The following is an 18,704-nucleotide window of genomic DNA, read 5'->3' on the forward strand; positions in this document are numbered from 1 at the left end:
ATGCTTCCATAATCCAATTTCGAGCGCACTAAGGCGCAATAGAGGCGGAGAAGGACCACTCGGTCCGCTCCCCAGGAGGTACCATTTTGGACACGGAGGGTGTTAAGCGATCGCAGACAGCGAGCCGAAAGATAGGAAACGTGGGAGGACCAGCACAGTTTTCTGTCAAACATAAGACCCAAGAATTTAGCGACGTCTGAAAACGGAAGATTGACAGGACCTAGATGTAAAGAGGGCGGAAGAAACTCCTTACATCGCCAAAAATTGACACAAACGGTCTTACTGGGTGAGAAACGGAAGCCGGTTTCGATGCTCCACGAGTGGAGGCGATCGAGACATCCTTGAAGACGTCGTTCAAGAAGGCTGGTCCGTTGAGAGCTGTAGTAGATCGCAAAATCGTCCACAAAGAGGGAGCCCGAGACATCAGGAAGGAGACAATCCATAATTGGATTTATGGCGATGGCAAACAGTACAACACTCAGCACGGATCCCTGGGGTACCCCGTTTTCTTGGGAGAAAGTATGGGAGAGAGTAGTGTTCACCCGCACCCTAAATGTGCGCTCTGCCATAAATTCGCAAAGAAAAAGGGGCAGCCGGCCTCAAAAGCCCCAAGAGAACAGTGTGCGGAGGATGCCTGTCCTCCAACAGGTATCGTATGCTCTCTCCAGATCGAAAAATATTGCTACCGCTTGGCGTTTCCGGAGAAAATTGTTCATGATATAAGTGGAGAGAGCAACAAGATGGTCAACTGCAGAACGATGCTTCCAAAATCCGCATTGGGCTGGTGTTAAAAGACTGCGGGATTCCAGCCACCAAGCTAAACGGTAATTCACCATACGCTCCAAAACCTTACAGACACTACTCGAGAGAGAAATAGGGCGATAGCTAGAGGGGAGACGTTTGTCCTTTCCAGGTTTCGGAACGGGAACGACAACAGCTTCCCGCCACCGTCTGGGAAAGGTACTGTCGGTCCAAATTCCATTATAAAGGCGAAGGAGGTAACGCAGACTATGGGTTGATAAATGCAGCAACATTTGGACATGGATACCATCCGGTCCTGGGGCGGAGGAGCGAGAAGAAGAGAGGGCATGTTGGAGTTCCCGCATGGAGAAAACAGTATTGTAGCTTTCGTGATTTTGAGAGGAGAAAGCAAGATGTCGCACTTCCGCTGCACGTTTCTTCGGGAGAAACGCTGGCGGGTAATTTGAAGAGCTCGAAATCTCAGCAAAGTGCTGACCCAACGAGTTAGAAATTGCGACGGGGTCCACTAAGGTATCATGCGCGACAGTTAGCCCAGAGACCGGGGAGAAACTAGGCGCGCCTGAGAACCGTCGAAGCCGACTCCAAACTTCTGAGGAGGGAGTGAAGGTGTTAAATGAGCTAATAAAGAATTTCCAGCTTGCCTTCTTGCTAGCGTGGATGACGCGACGGCATCGCGCACGGAGCTGCTTATAGCGGATACAGTTGGCCAAAGTAGGATGGTGATGGAAAATGCGAAGAGCACGTCGCCGCTCACGTATTGCGTCATGGCATGCCTCGTTCCACCAAGGAACTGGGGGGCGCCGGGGCAATTCGGAGCTGCGTGGTATTGAACGTTCCGCAGCTGTAATAATAACGTCGGTAATATGTGTGACCTCATCGTCGACGCTGGGAAAGCGACGGTCATCGAATGTCGCTAGAGACGAAAAAAGTGTCCAATCGGCTTGGGCAAATTTCCAGCGTCGCGAGCGCATATATGGCAGTGGAGGCTGCAGTCTAAGTCTAAGGACGCATGGAAAGTGGTCACTCGAGTGTGTATCATCAAGGGCGAACCATTCGAAGCGCCGAGCTAGCGGAACAGTACCGACCGCAAGGTCCAAATGAGATAAATTTGTCGTGGAGGCAGACAAAAATGTGGGGACCCCAGTGTTGAGGCAAACTAGATCCGCTTGGTGGAAGACGTCTAGCAAGAGAGAGCCACGTGGACAAGGATATGGAGATCCCTAAAGCGGGTGGTGGGCATTGAAGTCCCCAACCAGCAAATAGGGGGGTGGAAGCTGACCAAGAAGATGAAGGAGATCAGCTCGTGCCATTGGTGTGGACGATGGAATGTATACAGTACAAAGAGAGAACGTGTATCCAGAAAGGGAAAGACGGACGGCGACAGCTTGGAAGGAACTGTTTAAGGGGATTGGGTGATAATGGAGAGTATCATGGAGAAGAATCATGAGTCCCCATGGGCTGGAGTGCCTTCAACAGAGGGGAGGTCATATCGGACGGACTGAAAATGAGGGAGAACAAAGCTGTCATGGAGACGCAGCTTTGTTTCCTGAAGACAGCAGATGACCGGCGAGTAGGATCGTAAGAGGACCGACAATTCATCCCAATTGGCTCGAATGCCGCGGATATTCCAGTGGATAATGGACATAGGGTGAACAGAAAATGGAGGAATGTGACCAAGGGTGCTGTCAACTCAACAATTGCTTAGAGCTTGCGACCGACAGCATGGAATGGCATTCAGCCGAAGGCAGAAGATCCTGATCCATAGGTTGGTCAGGAGCAGCCCCTTCCACCAGCGATCGGCCGGTTGACCGGCCACCAGCAGTGCGCCTCGGCGACACAGAAGACGGCCGAGGGCGATTTCCGCCAGGTGGTGCTGTAGATGGGACACGCCTTGGCGGAGAAGGAGAGGAACTGGGTTTCTTTGTAGCCTTCTTGGAAGTATGATGTTTAGATGAAGGAGGAACCGATGGTTGTGAAGTTGCGGTACGTAAAAACTCTTCACGAGTATGCTCTTTTTTCGAAGACTTGGCGTCTGACTTTTGGGCTCGAGATTTAGCAGAACCCGACGAAGGGTGAGCCATAGAGTGGGCAGGCGAAAGTGGTGAGGTTGAACGGGCGATCTTTGCGCTGGCCGAACCGACGACCATGGTACTAAAGGTGAGGTCGCAAGTCTGCGTGGCCCCCTCCTTTGTTGGCCGAGGAGAAGCAAGGACAGTGCTGTATTTTCCTGTCTGGGGCACGGTGGGCTGTCGACTGGTGAATAATTTTCGAGCAGCAAAGGTCGACACCTTTTCCTTCACTCTTATTTCCTGGATGAGCTTTTCGTCCTTAAAAACGGGGCAATCTCGAGAGGAAGCAGGGTGGTCACCCATACAGTTGATGCAGCGAGGGGATGGAGGTGGACAAGCACCCTCATGGGCATCCTTGCCACACGTAACACATTTGGCCGGATTGGAACAGGACTGGCTGGTGTGATTGAACCGCTGACACCGATAGCAACGCGTAGGGTTTGGGACGTAAGGGCGAACGGAAATTATTTCATGGCCTGCTTTGATTTTTGATGGGAGTTGAACTTTGTCAAATGTCAAGAAGACAGTGCGGGTTGGAATGATGTTCGTGTCAACCCATTTCATAACTCTATGAACTGCCGTTACGCCCTGGTCAGACAGATAGTGCTGAATTTCTTCGTCAGACAATCCATCGAGGGAGTGTGTATAAATGACTCCACGCGAGGAATTTAAGGTACGGTGCGGTTCCACCCGGACAGGGAAGGTGTGGAGCAGAGAAGTACGCAGCAATTTTTGTGCCTGGAGGGCACTGTGTGTTTCTAACAACAGGGTGCCATTCCGTAATCTGGAACAAGACTTTACAGGACCTGCAATTGCGTCGACACCTTTCTGAATAATGAAAGGGTTGACCGTGGAGAAGTCGTGACCTTCATCAGACCGAGAAACAACAAGGAACTGTGGCAACGATGGAAGAACAGTCTGTGGCTGAGACTCAGTATACTTACGCTTGTGAGCAGACATAGTGGAAGGTGAGGAAACCATTGCGGAAGAATCCCCCATGATTACCGGCGTCTCCAATGGCACGCTCCTCTCTTGTGGGGGCCTTCTCTGAGGGCACTCCCGCCTTAGGTGATTGTTCACACCTCAGGTCACACCTCCCGACAAACGGACGGTTGGACCAATCGGCACTTTCGGAAGGTATCAGCTTGGGTAATCACCCCTCCCTGGGCCTGGCCGTTACCAGGGGGTACGTATGTGTCCTACCTGTCTACCCGGGGCGGGGAATTACGCGTTACCCCGTCACCGGCTACGCACAAAAGGCATGGGTCGGCCTTCAGACACGCACAGGGAGGAAGAAAGAGAAAGGGAAAGGAAAGAAGAGAGGTCTCAAACGCCGCAGCGGAGATAAGGGAAAGAGAAGAGGTAAGGAAAAGAGAAGGACAAAGGAAGGAAGAAGACATAAAGCAAGGGAGGCGAAGAATGCAGTACATTTACGAGCGTCCGTCTCCGGACGTAGGCACAAACCATACTCCCAGATGGGGAGAAAGGTAAGGAAAGAGCCAGAGGTGAGGGGAGGAGGGGCGAAGATAGGGATGGGGAAGGATGCGGAAAGGGAAGGTATGCAGCCCGGAAGGAAGGCCACATTAGCTCGGGGTCCCGTGCTCGCTACGCACGTATCCACAAAAGAGTTGTGGACCCCCTGGGAGGGGGGGGGGAGGGGGGGGAGGGCACTATGAAGTGGCAGTCGATCGAGAGTGTAAACAAACTGAGATGACCACAGGAATCACTGATCCCTTCCGGTCTTGTGAGGATTGTGATTGAAGCCAATGACTGACCAGGATTTTCACACCATTTCAAAATACGAAAGGTAAACAATGAGCAACACACAGCACAAACCATTTGGTAAGAACTACAATGCAGTTGCCTGCATACATCTGCAGTGCCATAAAGGAGGACTCTAGCAGTAGCTGATGCAACCATAGCTCAAAGCACCTAAATTACCACCATTAAAGTGTCATGATGATCTCTCCATTGGCAAAGATTCCGGAATAGTCCCCCATTCGGATCTCCGGGAGGGGACTGCCAAGGGGGAGGTTACCATGAGAAAAAGATTGAATAATCAACGAAAGGATAACGCTCTATGAGTCGAGGCGTGGAATGTCAGAAGCTTGAACGTGGTAGGGAAACTAGAAAATCTGAAAAGGGAAATGCAAAGGCTCAATCTAGATATAGTAGGGGTCACTGAAGTGAAGTGGAAGGAAGAGAAGGATCTGGTCAGATGAGTATCGGGTAATATCAACAGCAGCAGAAAATGGTATAACAGGTGTAGGATTCGTTATGAATAGGAAGGTAGGGCAGAGGGTGTGTTACTGTGAACAGTTCAGTGACCGGGTTGTTCTAATCAGAATCGACAGCAGACCAACACAGACAACGATAGTTCAGGTATACATGCCGACGTCGCATGCTGAAGATGAACAGATAGAGAAAGTGTATGAGGATATTGAAACGGTAATGTAGTATGTAAAGGGGGACGAAAATCTAATAGTCATGGGCGACTGGAATGCAGTTGTAGGGGAAGGAGTAGAAGAAAAGGTTACAGGAGAATATGGGCTTGGGACAAGGAATGAAAGAGGAGAAAGACTAATTGAGTTCTGTAACAAGTTTCAGCTAGTAATAGCGAATACCCTGTTCAAGAATCACAAGAGGAGGAGGTATACTTGGAAAAGGCCGGGAGATACGGGAAGATTTCAATTAGTTTACATCATGGTCAGACAGAGATTCCGAAATCAGATACTGGATTGTAAGGTGTACCCAGGAGCAGATATAGACTCAGATCACAATATAGTAGTGATGAAGAGTAGGCTGAAGTTCAAGACATTAGTCAGGAAGAATCAATACGCAAAGAAGTGGGATACGGAAGTACTAAGGAATGATGAGATACGTTCAAGTTCTCTAACGCTATAGATACAGCAATAAGGAATAGCGCAGTAGGCAGTACAGTTGAAGAGGAATGGACATCTCTAAAAAGGGTCATCACAGAAGTTGGGAAGGAAAACATAGGTACAAAGAAGGTAGCTGCGAATAAACCATGGGTAACAGAAGAAATACTTCAGTTAATTGATGAAAGGAGGAAGTACAAACATGTTCCGGGAAAATCAGGAATACAGAAATACAAGTCGCTGAGGAATGAAATAAATAGGAAGTGCAGGGAAGCTAAGACGAAATGGCTGCAGGAAAAATGTGAAGACATCGAAAGAGATACGATTGTCGGAAGGACAGACTCAGCATACAGGAAAGTCAAAACAACCTTTGGTGACATTAAAAGTAACGGTGGTAACATTAAGAGTGCAACGGGAATTCCACTGTCAAATGCAGAGGAGAGAGCAGATAGGTGGAAAGAATACATTGAAAGCCTCTATGAGGGTGAAGATTTGTCTGATGTGATAGAAGAAGAAACATGAGTCGATTTAGAAGAGATAGGGGATCCAGTATTAGAATCGGAATTTAAAAGAGCTTTGGAGGACTTACGGTCAAATAAGGCAGAAGGGATAGATAACATTCCATCAGAATTTCTAAAATCATTGGGGGAAGTGGCAACAAAACAACTATTCACGTTGGTGTGTAGAATATATGAGTCTGGCGATATACCATCTGACTTTCGGAAAAGCATCATCCACACAATTCCGAAGACGGCAAGAGCTGACAAGTGCGAGAATTATCGCACAATCAGCTTAACAGCTCATGCATCAAAGCTGCTTACAAGAATAATATACAGAAGAATGGAAAAGAAAATTGAGAATGCGCTAGGTGACGATCAGCTGGCTTTAGGAAAAGTAAAGGGACGAGAGAGGCTATTCTGACGTTACGGCTAATAATGGAAGCAAGGCTAAAGAAAAATCAAGACACTTTCATAGGATTTGGAAAAAGCTTTCGACAATATAAAATGGTGCAAGCTGTTCGAGATTCTGAAAATAGGGAGAGACGGGTCATATACAATATGTACAACAACCAAGAGGGAATAATAAGAGTGGACGATCAAAAACAAAGTGCTCGTATTAAGAAGGGTGTAAGACAAGGCTGTAGCCTTTCGCCCCTACTCTTCAATCTGTACATCGAGGAAGCAATGATGGAAATAAAAGAAAGGTTCAGGAGTGGAATTAAAATACAAGGTGAAAGGATATCAATGATACGATTCGCTGATCACATTGCTATCCTGAGTGAAAGTGAAGAAGAATTAAATGATCTGCTGAACGGAATGAACAGTCTAATGAGTACACAGTATGGTTTGAGAGTAAATCGGAGAAAGACGAAGGTAATGAGAAGTAGTAGAAATGAGAACAGCGAGAAACTTAACACCAGGATTGATGGTCATGAAGTCAATGAAGTTAAGGAATTCTGCTACCTAGGCAGTAAAATAACCAATGACGGAGCAAGGAGGACATCAAAAGCAGACTCGCTATGGCAAAAAAGGCATTTCTGGCCAAGAGAAGTTTACTAATATCAAATACCGGCGTTAATTTGAGGAAGAAATTTCTGAGGATGTTCGTCTGGAGTACAGCATTGTATGGTAGTAAAACATGGACTGTGGGAAAACCGGAACAGAAGAGAATCGAAGCATTTGAGATGTGGTGCTATAGACGAATGTTGAAAATTAGGTGGACTGATAAGGTAAGGAATGAGGAGGTTCTACGCAGAATCGGAGAGAAAAGGAATATGTGGAAAACACTGAGAAGGAGAAGGGACAGGATGATAGGACATCTGCTAAGACACGAGGGAATGACTTCCATGGTACTAGAGGGAGCTGTAGAGGGCAAAAACTGTAGAGGAAGACAGAGATTGGAATACGTCAAGCAAATAATTGAGGACGTAGGTTGCAAGTGCTACTCTGAGATGAAGAGGTTAGCACAGGAAAGGAATTCGTGGCGGGCCGCATCAAACCAGTCAGTAGACTGATGACAAAAAAAAAAAAGCATCTGTGTTCACTATGTTTACATGCAGGTCCCAAAACCAAATTTTGTAAATAGATTTCCCAATTCAGCTTCTGATTGGTCACATAAACACTCCAGTATTGATTCTAGAAATGTACATCTAATTGCCGCTATCAACATGCGCAACTGATTTTTGCTCACATGTCAATATGAAACCATTTTTGAAACATGTTGAGAATGGCAGGTTATGTCTTGTTAAAAACTTTTTACTAATGGACGGACCAAGTATGAAGTTGTCTACACCTAACATTTCATCAAAGGGAACCAGCCATTGTGCTGACTAAATCGGTAACTGAAATAGCTTATTTCTATACGCTTTGTATTTTCGTATCACGAAAGTATAAATTTGAATTCCACCAACAGGAAAAGGTCACGGTTTAAATTAATATACATAGTGTTGCTACAAGAAAAGCAAAGCTTTCGCATATAATATTTGTCTCTAAGATTAATAAGCTTCAAGAGAAGCTAAGTTTTCACATATAATGTGGATCTGTTTAGCTCAAATGGTTCGAATGGCTCTAAGCATTATGGGACTTAACATCTCAGGTCATCAATCCCCTAGACTTAGAACTACTTAAACCTAACTAACCTAAGGACATCACACACATCCATGCCCAAGGCAGGATTCGAACCTGCAACCGTAGCAGCAGCGCGGTTTTGGACTGAAGCGCCTAGAACCGCTTGGCCAAAGTGGTCGGCTGATCTGTTTAGCGCATGTTACACTTTAAGATACATCACACAAACACGCCAGTAAAATTTTTAATAGCAACATAAATCTCTGATCTTCTGGGCTCAAAATTCTTCTAACTGGTTCATCATCAAAGAGCTGATTTTCAAAAGAGAGCAAACGCTCTGTGATTTAAGAAATTCATCGTACATTCTCGCACATAGTTCATATTGCGTAAAAGGAAATTTACTTTGAAAATAATAATTCGCAATATTTTCCCGCGACCTGTTAGAAATAGATTCATTTCAGCAGTTACCAGAGAGTGCCAGATAAGAGGCGTCACGGCGCTTGTGCAGTTACGGTGACGTAGGAAGCCCATATGTTCGTATGTGTAAAACATTAAAAGATCTTACATTATGTCATAAAAGAAACAAGACATCAGAGGATACTCCAAGAGTGTCGGAATTTTGTGAACCATACTAAAATGCATAGTTTGCCTTACAGTGCACATTCGTGTGTCCAGATTCGCAATGATGTAGGCCTCGACCTGATATGAAGCTTTTGATTGTGGTTTTCGAGACGTAAATTTTCTTGGAGTACAAATACTGTATTATCTCATGTTTCATTCTTTATTATGACATAATGCCATACGTGCTAGAAGATGAAAACGTGCACTTGAAACGCAGCAAACAGTTGAAACTAGCCAATAGTGTGAAATTAAACAATTCGTTTCAAATAAATTCACTGCCTCAGCACGAAAGCTTAATAAAAGCCAAATTTCTTTAGCAAACCGACAAAAATAACTTTATTGTTCTGCAAGGAGATTAATGCTCGACTGTCAGAAAGGTGGAAATAAAATAAAATCTGGAACTAGTAACATATTTTAGCCTTCCGTAATTATGGGAATGTATTTTAATTCTCTTGATAGCTCCCAGCCACAGAAATCCGTCTCATTTTCATTTGACGTGAGAGAAGTAAAAGAAGAGGAAACAAAAAAATCGCTAAATGTAAACACGGGTCACATGGAGACTACACCCCCCACTGTAACTCTGACTGCTCTGCGCATCAGAACGTCACAAATTAAAAAGAAATCGACTTTTCAAAAATACGTTCATTTTGTAGCGCACATCTTTCTGAAGAGTCTGATACAAAAAACATATATCTTTGAGGAAATGTAAGACACATTATTTGGTCTTAAGTGTGCGTGCAGTGCCACGCCTCTTCAAACAATATTCTTATACCGCACATCACTGTATTTTGCTCTGTGGAACTCAAATGTGTATATTTTGTAATGGATGCCATCAAACTGTTTCAGGACAGTGGAAATTAAAATGTCCTGTAGTGCCTCTCCTGCTCCCAGTCGCCAGTTCGCCAGTTTGACATCCTGCCCCCCCCCCCCCTTTTTCTTTTAACTTGCTGTTCTGTGTGACATAAAATTAAATATAGGATACTAAAACCAGTAAAGACAAGAGACAGGCAAGATAGTACACATTTCTTCAATCCTTAGGTCCTAGTGATTTTTCTCTCTAATCTTGCTACAGCTTTACATGGCATGCTTCCCTTTCTGCGAAAGAACTATTACTTTATAAAAGTTCGTCAAACATTTTGCTACATGAAAAATAGAAATGTCACTGTCTAATACTGAAAAAACTGTTAATACAAATAGTACCCAAGACTACTGTGGTTTCTCGATCTGATTAAATCTATTTTGTCACTGCGTACTGGATAAAACAAAAGAGGTCTTTCTAATATTGCAGTAATTGTAACACACACCAAATAAGCAAGACTGTTTTGGCAATAATGATCATTTTTATAATATGACAGAATATAATTCATGAAGTACCAATACGAAATACCTATTTGGCCTACTACAAGCAGAAAGCTTTATGTTAGGAAATAGTTTCACATTTCATTCATACACCCCGGTTTCTCATGTGCGAGACTGAAAAGTAGTAGTACGAATTTTTGTATAAATTTGGAATCGCCATATTCTACCATAATTTGTGTGATGTCCCCGTTTCTTCTCCTTCGTTGTTCTAACAAACAGTCTTATCACTAATTCTGTAACTATTCCTACCACTGTCAAAACTCAGTCTCCAGTTAACTTTACTAACCCTGCCACATTTACCGGTTTAGTTATCCAGCGATTATTCTCCGGTTAGGCGTTATTACGTGTTTGTACCATGAGTTTTCCCAGAATGGAACTTAAGCGGCTGCTAGCCGGGGACTACAACAGGCCCTGTCTACTGTAGTGACCTGGCCAAAAATTTTCTGTCAAAATTTGACTTTCTTGGATACACCGAGCAGGTGACTCGTAATCTTTCTTACCTGTTATTCCTGTTAGTCGTTTATTTCCACTCTGGTAGTCTGAACCTATGGATTTCGTTAGTAATTATAACAACACTGAACATTCGCAAACCGAATCAACCACATAAACAAGCAGCAGTTGGCATTCACCACTTCGGCTTTATTCTGCTCAGCTCATGTAGCCCCATCCCGTTTTGTCTGCAGGAAAAGTTTATTTTTAGATGTGATGAGGCTTCCCCTGGCAAAGACATCACGTAAATTATGCATGCATTCAAAAATCAACTTATTATTCATTCAGAAATCAACTTAGCATGTATTCAAAAACCAGCAGGGGTGTGTTTCAAAATCATATGAATAATCGATAGACCGGCATGCACTGGATGCTAGGTGCTTTGTGAAACAAGGTTTTCTTCCTCAAGAATATGAATTTGCCCCCTCCTCCCGAAACTGCCACCCGTTTCAGATTTCCCGGTTTGCCCCCACCCCCCACTGGATCAGGACCTGCTGCGCACGTGTGTATCAGGCAGCTTGGGCGCTCCAGTAAAATTTTTCCGGGTACCATGTGGCTGGTTGCTGCTACTGCTGCTTACACAGCTAACAGCCACATTTCTGCAGCCAGAACTGGGAGAAGGTACTACTCATAGGCGACTCAATTGTGTGTGTGCATGAGGCAGCTCGTAACTGATTAAATGAGTCTAATGTAAACAGTTTGACGTCATGCTCATCGGAGGCAATTTGTTGCTATGAAGCTTTGCATAGTCTTCCGAAAGCCTTTGACACATTTTGCTGTTGGCAGACACTTGTACGAGCACTGTGTCATTTTATATGGCCCATCTCCTTTGCAATTTAAGTTTTTTTTCGTTTTTCTCTCTCGTTCATGTTTTAATGCTGCAGTATTATTCTGCAGAAGCGGGATACAGTAATATTCTTTGTCAGAGTACCGGTTCTTACCAGTCAAATTACAAAAATTTAAATGAAAACTAAAACAATGAAAATTTCCCAGAATTCTAAAAAATTCCTGGGTTTTTCCTGGTTTTCCCCAGATCTCCTGGTTGTCCTGGGTCGTATACATCCTGTGAGTCCCATGCTGCATTACACAGCTGCACCCAGCTGATTGCAGACGCCATGTTTGTTTACAAATGTGGCAGTATACATGTGATGTGTTACGACAGCAAAAGGAACCTGTGACCACTGGAGGTACTCTAGTTTACTTATTTAATGTTTACCATTAGATACCAGTTTAATTTTTGTCAAAAGTAATCCTAAACCATATTCTGAAATAGTGTCTTTGTTTCTCCACTAGGCAGTGCCACAAGTTCCTCCAAAAATCTTAACACAACACACACACAAATGTAATACTAACTAATGTAAATCCACCCGATGATGGAGGTTTAAACCTTAGAAACGTGTCGTGGAAATAAATAAAACGGTGACTGGTAATAGTAAACTTGTCGTTTCATTTAATATTCAAGCAGTTATTAATCAATTTCCATCTCCCCAGATATACCTACTGACTCAGTTAGAAACAAAGAAATACATGTTTCAGCATTTTTTGAAATTTAACCCTAAAGAAGTAAAACAGTGAGTGAAAGCTTTTTATTAATAAATTATTAAAGATCTACTAAACTATTTTTAAAGTTTGAGCTATGAAAATTGGTATTTGACTTCTCAGTTAGAAATAAAAAAAATACTTGTTTCAGCATTTTTGGAAATTTAATTCCTAAGGGGTTGTTTTATAAAATATTTCATTATGAAAGCACTTTTAAAGCTATACAATATTATGGGAAGGAAAGTTGCTACTCACCATATAGTGGAGATGCTCAGTCGCAGATAGGCACTACAAAAAGACTCTCACAATTAAAGCTTTCAGCCATTAAGGCCTTCGTAAACAATAGACAGACATACGTACTCACACAAACGATCTCAGCTCTGAGACTGCAATCAGATATGTGAGTGCATGTGTGTGTCTACTGTTGACGAAATCCTTAATGGCCGAAAGCTTTGATTGTGATAGTCTTTTTAGTTGTGGCAATCCGAGACTCAGCATTTCCACTATATGGTGAGTAGCAACTTTCCTTCTCATAATATTGTTACATTCCATCCTGGATTTTCCATTGTTTGACTTTTAAAACTAAATCTATGAAAATTTGTATTTGGCTTCTCCATTAGAAATAAAAAACACACATTACACTATATGTGGATACTCAATCTGTAAGGGGAAGAAAAGAGGGGAGGGGTGAAATGTTTTATGAAAATATTTAATTGCAAAAGCATTTTTACAGTTATATCTATTATAATTGGTATTTATTTGGCCTCTCAGTTAGAAATTAAAAAAATGTTTCGCCATTTCTGGAAATTCAACTCCTAAGGGGGTGAAATAGGGCCTGAATAATTCACTGATTCATTACCATCCGGCCATATGGCAAATGATATAAGATTTAAATCTGGAGAGTGTGCGGATGTTACACCATTGGCATCATTTAAGAAGGGACTGTGCAAAATTACACTCCTAAGTGTGTGACATAAGGGATCTATGGTTTTCTGAAAACATGTCACTGTTACGGCAATTTTGAAGTTATTATTTAAAAATTTTTGAAAGTAAATCTACAAAAATTGGTATTTCACTTCTATGGAAATATCACCACAAGAATGCAAAAAGCATGATCAACAAAAGCCTTGGACTCCAGCTATCAGATATGCTTTTTGGTCATAAGTACATTCGACAAAGACCATGCTTTTATGACCTTATTTAGCATTAAAAGTTTGGAAGCTGTTACAATTTGTGAACATAAAAATTCGATTACAAAAAAATGCCAATGTGTAGAACGTACAGTCTACGTAAGCAAAGCAGCAGGTGCTAAGCTAGTAAGGGCATAAACAGATAAAACAATTTTCATTAAAAAAAGTATTTCACAGTAAAAATGTGAGCTTCATTAAAGGAAAATAAGAGTTTTTATGTCATTTGGTATGTATGTAATATGCAAACAAACGCTGTTTGATTTGTCTTTAAGTATGTATTTTGTTGGGCAAATCCTGATGTTTCGAAATGCTGGGAAAAACACTTTACACTTTACCTATTCTCTCATTTCTCAGTACTGTGGAAAACTAAGAATACAACCATTGTAAGGAATATCCATTACAAATTTTATTTACGACATTAGCAAAATAGGGAACAATTTCCTCATTTCCATGTAGTTTTGCATCATCAGTTTTGCAGAAAGGTGTGAACTGCAGAGGTAGCCAAGGCAAAGATGAAACTTCCTGGCAGATCAAGACTCAACCTTGGAACATTTGCCTTTCATGGTCAAATTCTGTTCTTCAAAAAGTAAAGGTCCCAGGTTCGAGTTCCAGTCTGACACACAGTTTTAATCTGCCAGGAAGTTCCGTATTAGCGCGTGTGCGTGCCCGCACACAAACACGCGCGCGCACGCACACACTGTTGCAGAATGAAAATTTTTACTGGAAAAATTCTCAGGCTGTGGCTAAGCCGTGTCTCAATATCCTTTCTTCCAGGATTACTAGTCCCACAAGTTTTGCAGGAGAGCTTCTGTGAAGTTTGGGAGGTAGGAGATTAGGTACTGGGGGCAGTAAAGCTGTGAGGACAAGTTATGAGTCATGCTTGGGTAGCTCAGTTGGTAGAGTACTTGCTTTCAAAAGGCAAAGATCCCAAGTTCAAGTTTTCAAGTCTCAGCCTAGCACATAGTAATCTAACAGGAAGTTTCATATCAGCACACATTCAGCTGTTGAGTGAGAATTTCATTCAGGATTCCCAAAGTTATTTCTAATTGGTGTTAGAACACGCACTAGTGTTCTTTCATTAGTTTCTGCAGTACAGTGGCGGTCTCTTGAAGGAATGTGTAATTACGAAGGTTGCTTTAATCAAAAAGCATTCTCAATGCTGAAGTTACTTACCAAACCACATGAGTACAATACATCGATATGGACTCCAAGTGCTGGCTGGAGACAATTTCCGAAAGCACTGAGTCACTACTAGATCTCAAACAAAACTTTACCACAAAACTGATTTCCATGCTTCTTTCATTCGTAGTGGAATATTCCTGGCACTAACTGATCCGATTTTCTCATCACAATACTTTACCAGTATGCGTAATAAAAGGAAAACATTATTTTCATTCATCAAATGTATTTGCTATTTTCGTCATATGTTTAGAACATTTATCATGTGACACTGAAAACCATTTGATTCACATTAACTTTACATGAAATAATTTGCTTCTGTCAGCAGAATTAACATTTTATCAAGCTGTGTTTGACCATTAGAAGTTAAGGTAATGTCATACTTTATACGACTACTACAGATCTCAGAGAGTAATTTCTATTTCAAGAAACACAGTTTCAATAAACTAAAATTTTATTCACCCCTACAGATATCTGTTGCTTCATGTGTCTCAAACTTGCTAATGGTTTGCAGAATAAAACTTTCAAGATTTCCTTCAGGGTAGTGTATGAGAGTAAGTAGTGGAGGTAAAGGGCAAGTGATACGTGTCACATAAACATAGTGCATCATAAAATGATTTTTTAAAACATCAACTTGCATCCTTTAGATTATAGTAAAACACCTTATAGTACTATTCGGTAATATATAAATTTAAGAAAGAAATTCGTAACTGAATTTCACCAATGAATAATAATGGAAGGGAAAAGGGAAAAAAAAACCTTGTCGATACTAATTTTGTATTTAAATAGTGAATGTGTGTCTGTGTTACATATAAGATCAGGGAGGCTATTTCTTAGTAGTAATATTTTCCATTTTCTATCTCTCATGCTTGTACACACATGCAACAGCTAACTCACCAATACTTTTCTGAGTGACTGCCTTTCGACGTGTTTTTGGGAGCTCTTTTACTGGTGTGTTGTCAGACATTCGCACACAGCCATTTAAACCAGGAAAACAAACAATTGCTAGGAACCAATGACAGCTGCAACAAAAAGGTTTTAACTCACAACAACCACACACAAAAAATGTGCTTAATGAAATGTAAGTATAAATCAATTTTATTTTTAAGAAAATTACTGTGTAAATCTTCAGTACGTGCCACTAATTTCTTACAGCAATCTAACAGACACGAGCTGCATCCAATAAGGAATCTATGTTTGCATGAGATCAAAGCTCATGATGCACATATTAAAAATCATGACACTGACATACCATGTATATAACAAAGTTTCTAAATATTTCTTAACAATGCTACCCACCAATATCTTTGCCTTTCAGCAACATGTTAGAAACAGACTTCTGATTTTTGTTACCAGGAGAATAGCTTCTACTACCTTTTATTGTGCACTGCTCATGCTTTTTTTATCCAAAATTTTCCATCAAAGGTACATGTTAACCAGCTGCTATGTTTATGTAAATGAATTTTGTTTTCCACTTCTTGAAAGTAACTGCAAAGCTTTTTTCTCTTTCATTCCTTACAAAACTGCTTCACTGTATTTCTCATCAGTCCAGATGGACTAAACCTATGTTCTCCACTGTCAGATTCCTACAATATTTCTTCTCTGAAATCAACTGTATCGAACAATCTACCAAACAGGACAACAGCAATGACAGTATTTCACCATTCCACATAACGTGTGAGTAACTGGTATCACCTAGAGCCTCAGTTTACACATATACATATAGAGTCACCAGTTATTTGGTCTGTGTGTAGGATGTATGACATGAATTGTGTGAACTGTGATCTGCCTCCACCAAGTATAGGATTTCATTTAGGCTATCACACAATTTTCACCTGTAGAACATGGCACAAAACTTAGCAACCATTTACAATACTCTGCATAATTTAATCGACAATATCATAATTAAGAAAATAAGTTATGAGATGAACAAAGGACAATCCAGCTGGCGCTATTGGCATTACTGAACCAGTTTCTTAATTTCACTAGTGCAGAATGAAGCACACTGTCAATCACAACCCTGTATGTCTCAGCAGGGGTTAACCTATTTGAATTTTTTTTACTTCAAATATTCTCAACAGGACGAAAAGAAAGTGATAATTATGTCAAAATATGGATGACACAAAGAGTAAAAGCAAAATTTCTAAGTATAATTTAAGTAAAATAGTCACAGTCACACAATGTGCACAAGTGTCATGAGAAGTGGAACAACCTTGGTAACTATAGATGAGATTTGTAATCTAAAAGTTGCTTGAAAACAGAGAGGACATTGAAAAAGAACTGAGAATGTTGATAATTTCTGGTACAATATTTATTTTGTATGTTCCATTACTTCCCTACACGGTAAGTATTACTAAAATCAATAAGGTGGAAAATAGTGTTACTGAATGCCTAGAAGATTCATCTCATTCTTGACGTTCTGTCCTGAGTGCATATCTATTTAAGAACAACTGTACTGGCAATAGACTGGAACAGAACCAACCTTCTTTCAACTATTCAGAGTACCTTTATTGGCAATGGACTGGAACAGAACCAACTTTCTTTCCCGGATGAAAGTGTGTGTGCGCCAGTAAAAGTTTGTGGACGTTAAAAATATGGGTTAAAGTCAAAACTGCAGATATTAGACTTCCACCTCTTTACTCATCGTGCACATCTATGGATTCAATCATTATGCGCCGATTAAGCTGAGCACTTAAGGATATATTTACACGGTGCTTTGGAGAAGAAACTGGCCATTTAAACACCAAAACAGTAATAACTGCTGGCTATTAACTAAATCTCTATTTCAGAATTAATTGATTCATCACTTGGAGAGGAGAGGATGGCATTTAAGAAGAAGGGAAGAGAAAAGTAACAAAATGATTTTCAGCAGTTCAGTTCAGGGACGGAAAATTACTCCTGTACACTAAATGTCATTTAATTGAAGTATCCCGATAGACTTACAACTGCACCGCACAAGTCATCAATGTTCAGCATCTAATGCAGCACACCTTATCACACTAGAACAGTGTTTTATTGCTTTTGAAAATTAACAACAATGATTTCTGCTTCAGTGGACGTTGTCAGTTAATATTCTGCAGGTTGAAATTAGATATACCTGTAAACGAAGCACTACTGCCAGTAATTTAAATGTAATCTCTGTTCTTCCATGATCCCTTTATCTGTTGTTATCAACAAAGCCCTACTACAATTTAGCAGGAATACTATTTGTTGTTAGTCTTGCTACTTTATTAATAATATTTGTGGAATTTAAAATTCTAAATGAGTAGTCCTTCCAATGGAAGCACACAGGAAAACAGCCACACCAAAAGTGACAAAAGTTATCATTTATAACTCCAGGTCATGCGAGATGACTAATAAGGTCTCTTTCAATCTCCCTCAGAAATGTGCATCAGTAAATTTAGAATTTTTAAAACCAAATCTTAATAAATGCCATTTGAAATTTCGATTCTGATCACTTCCAGATGTGGGAAAGGTAATGAATGACCAATTTCATCCCCTAGATTGTTCTATCAGAACTACACTCCCCCTCCAGCTCAAGAATCATAATAGAAATAACTTCATAACAACTTTTTGATACTCGTAGTGTCAGAGAAACCAGAACAAGTCAGTGCGTGTGATGAGCGCATACCTTTAAATAAATAAATAAAATATTGTATTATTAAAATATCGATGCTGAGTACCTATATTAATTCCTGAAAATTAAGATGTTATGGTTCCTTTGTCTTTAACGTTTAAGCCATTAATTCATTCTATACTAGTGGCAGCAATTTAAATGTCCAGCAGCCAGAAGAATGCAGAATTATAATAAAATCGTTTCATGCTAAATTTGAAAATGTTGTTATAAAATGCGAAATATAAGTCTCCACTGCAGCTAAGAAATTCATGGTCATCTGAAACATACTACTTCACTTAAAGCACAATGTGCACCATTTGGAGTGTGAGATACTGCAAAAACTTAACTGGGCACAATTAACATTATTTGCACATTTGTCGGCAGAAGCAGTATAACCTGTCATTAACGTATAAGAGTGATACATTTTCTATAGTGAA

The 18,704-nt window shown here is 41.1% G+C and overlaps 1 protein-coding gene across 1 annotated transcript in view; it reads right to left on the minus strand.

The window, feature by feature from the left end:
• The window catches only part of LOC126101384 (sentrin-specific protease 6-like), a 193,981-nt gene that overhangs the window by 60,899 nt on the left and 114,378 nt on the right, over window positions 1–18,704 (minus strand). The window contains exon 14 of the mRNA XM_049912050.1: window positions 15,549–15,673. Within this exon, the coding sequence (XP_049768007.1) occupies window positions 15,549–15,673 (125 nt within the window). The remainder of the gene's footprint in view (window positions 1–15,548; window positions 15,674–18,704) is intronic.

The sequence above is a fragment of the Schistocerca cancellata genome, chromosome 9, assembly GCF_023864275.1.
Source record: "Schistocerca cancellata isolate TAMUIC-IGC-003103 chromosome 9, iqSchCanc2.1, whole genome shotgun sequence".
Lineage (NCBI taxonomy): Eukaryota > Metazoa > Arthropoda > Insecta > Orthoptera > Acrididae > Schistocerca > Schistocerca cancellata.